This window comes from Cibotium barometz, chromosome 22 (genome assembly GCF_041138505.1).
Source record: "Cibotium barometz isolate CiBa-2024 chromosome 22, ASM4113850v1, whole genome shotgun sequence".
In the NCBI taxonomy this organism is placed as follows: Eukaryota; Viridiplantae; Streptophyta; class Polypodiopsida; order Cyatheales; family Cibotiaceae; genus Cibotium; species Cibotium barometz.
The window spans coordinates 2364060-2367316 of NC_141067.1; the positions used below are offsets into that span (position 1 = coordinate 2364060).

Consider the following 3257-nt stretch of genomic DNA (forward strand, 5'->3'; position numbering starts at 1 on the left):
ACAAAGTATGCCTGAAATTCTTTGGCCTCCTACAGGCAGATGCCCAAATCAGAGTTTTTTATGTCAAGATGCCCGTATCCTAGAAGTCGCAGAAGCTCGACGTACAAAACATGCAAATTGTTGACGTTTCTCTTCAACACATGGCAGCAAGTGTTGATGTGCGCTACTCATTGACGCAATTAATCAAAAAAAGGGGACAAGTTCAAAAAAAGGGGACAAGTTCAAAAGATGTAGTCGATCAAAAAAAGGGGGACAAGTTTAAGAAATGGAGCAAGTTCATGGAAGCAGTAAAAGTAACCAGTCTGACAACATCATTGACTACTTTTGGGCCTAATTAAGGAATGTCCGAGAGTCTGCCACTAATGCTCCCCATGGCAAAGGAGGAGTCAGGACTCAAAGGCCCAGTGTCATTTTCAGATACTTGTATACCTATACATGCCAGCAATTTTACTCGACTGCAGATCTCTTCATTATTTGGAGCTCCTACAGTGTGCCATCGCTAGGCAATTCAATTATTCATCATGTGAGCATTCACCATGATATATGTTCTCTTTGTGTGCTGAATAAAGTGTTTCTTCAAGAGTCTGAACATGAATACCCATTGACAAAAAGCCCAGGAATGAGGCCTGGGACAGGATTGCTGATAGGCAAGTTCTCCTCTCCAAGGTGGCCTGGTGAGATTGTCCATAGGGCTCAGCTCAGCAGAGATACTGGGTTAAGCGTGAAGCCTTTTCTTCCGCCCTCCAGGTCCTTGGGAAGGTGCTTGAATCAATAGGAGAGAAGCCTTAGGGCCTTATATTGAGCTTGCTGGTGGTCATTCCCTCAATACCAGCTCATCCACAAAGGGAATAATGGGAAGTACGATGCAGCTGCAGATGTTCATGCACAAGAGAAGTAAAGCTGCAGATGTCCATGCGCAATAGAAAGTAACAGATGTTCATGCGCAATAGAAAGTAACAGATGCAGATCCATTGTCTGAAGATGAAGAAGAATCTAGTCTATGATATCAAATTAAGCAGCCTTCTTATTATAACTCTTGTAGTGAATGATGTGTGGGCTTGATGCATTAATATTCACCATATTTGCCTAAACTCTCGTTCTCTTGTATTCCTTCTCTATGTATCTCTGATTACCACATTTAGGAATCTCAAAAGAGGAGCCAGTGAGAAGAACAGACTTGTGGAGAGCCAAGAACTTAGCTATCTCATCAAATGAGGGGCACTTCACAGCATCATGGTACCAGCACTTCTCCAAGAGGGAAACTAAGGTGTGAGGGAATCCTGATGAGAGAAGCACGGAGACCTGGGGACGCTCACCTGATTTGGCGTGTTTGGGTGGAACATTCTTTGTCCCCATCTTCATTTGCATCCCACACCTCCGGGGCCATATAGCAGCGTGTACCAAGCTTGCCTGTCACATGAGTTACATTTTCCGTGTCAAAATGGATCCTTGAGGTGCCAAAATCAGTTATCTTGGCTGTGAAATGACAATCCTCTTTACTGGGCCACCGTGTTAGAAGAATGTTCTTGGGCTTAAGATCCCTATGTATGATCTTCTTACCATGAAGGTAAGCCATACCCTTAGCAACCTGAAGCAGAATGTCAAGCTGAATAGCAAAGGGGACTTGTACCCCTTGGGCTTGCAGCGTGTCAATGAACTCTTCCAGATCGCTTTTCATGCATTCCATTAGCAAGCATGGGCATACTTTCCCTCCACGAAGCTTGAGGTTGTAGTACCCTATGATGCGAATGCTGTTGATGTGTCTTATGTTTAGCATGGCACGCAACTCCACATCGAAATAAGTTCTGTAGCTGTACTGCTTTACTGCAATTTTAAGACCCCTCCAATCGGCCATGCGGACCAACCCAAAAGCCCCGTGACCCACCAGCTCTTCTTCATAAGTAAGACTTGGAGAGGGAACTTCAAGCACGTCCACCCTTCCCGCACTACAATTGTTAAGACACTGCAACAAGTACTGGCATATTTTCAAGTCTTCATGATCATCATTAAGTTTAACACCATCATCGTTGGACTGTTTCTGGTCCTCAATTACTGTAGCTTCGATGTGCCTCAACAGGCGCTGAATGATCACTTGACGGTCATATGCAGCTAACTGCGGTAATAGGTCCACATGCATATGCTTAATTTGTTGAGCTAATCTCTTGGTTTCTTCTTTGGCATGAAGGGGATCATATACCTGTATGTGTCTCGCAGAGGCCATCCACCCAACTCAATATCATATCATCAAGCTCATGAGGGATCTCCGTGAAGCCCTCCAGGCTCTCCACAAACCCTTGAAGCACCTCAGAGAACTCCTCTTTGCTCTCTGCTTTAGCCACAGCCCTCATCAGCCACTTACATTTACTGCTAGCACATTCCTTGCACTCCTCCAGCAGGCTTCTTCCCTTCGCAAACATGGCCCTCAATGTCATGCACAAGTGGCTCGGCTAGCTGGTCTTTCCACCTCTCAAGCCATTCTGCCACCACCACCAAAGCTTCCATCAATAGGCTACATTGGCTTGCAGTACAAAAAGATGGATCCGATCCTCGAATACCGTGCACTCTTAAGACACGTGAGATTAACTGGGGATCGGATGTGCCCTCATTGTCGAAGCCACGGGCGATTTCCTGAAGTTAAATTTATAATTTGTGAGAACAATATTCTGTATGATTTATTATATTATAGCTCCCGTCAAGAAGTTTTAACGTCAAGAAGTTTTAACGTACCTGTGTGATGCCATGCTTGCCTGTCATGTAAGAATTGTCTGGTGAAGGAAGAGGTGGGAGGAGCCTCTCACAAATTCTAGGCGTGATATTGTAAGATTCTCCCTTCCAAAAATAGGGGAAACACTTAAGATAGTCCATTAAGTCTTATCTTGGAGAAAATTTTCTACTCATCGACAACTTGACCATGCAGAGATTCAAGGATACGATTCATAGGTAAGACCTAGTCCTATCTCGCAGGGAAAGCGTGGTCTTCTAAAAGTCAAATCACCCATAGGGTAATTTATCATAAATTGGTGGGCAACTACTAGACTTGATTTCTAGAGGCAACGCTTTTTTCCTCATCCATGCAAGGCACAACGCTGACTTAGTCTTCTAGAATAGAGTTGCCCAAGAACCTAATTATCTAGCGTAGGGCTTTCACTTAATATGTTGGAAAGCTACCCGACTAATTGGGTCCACCCGTCCGCCAGAAGATGGTGCCGTGGGGACATTCTATCCTCCCACTTTCCACCCTACTCACGCGTCAATTT

At 44.6% G+C, this 3257-nt stretch overlaps 1 protein-coding gene across 1 annotated transcript; it reads right to left on the minus strand.

Annotated features, from left to right (window-relative positions):
• Nucleotides 1-241: 241 nt before the first annotated feature.
• LOC147626171 (uncharacterized) lies at nt 242-2828 on the minus strand. The gene is made up of 2 exons (XM_086816877.1): nt 2728-2828; nt 242-2628 (listed from the first exon to the last, which is right to left on the minus strand). Exon 2 carries the CDS (start codon nt 2219-2221, stop codon nt 1313-1315), a length of 909 nt encoding a protein of 302 aa, XP_086673003.1. The 5' UTR covers nt 2222-2628; nt 2728-2828; the 3' UTR covers nt 242-1312.
• Nucleotides 2829-3257: the final 429 nt, after the last annotated feature.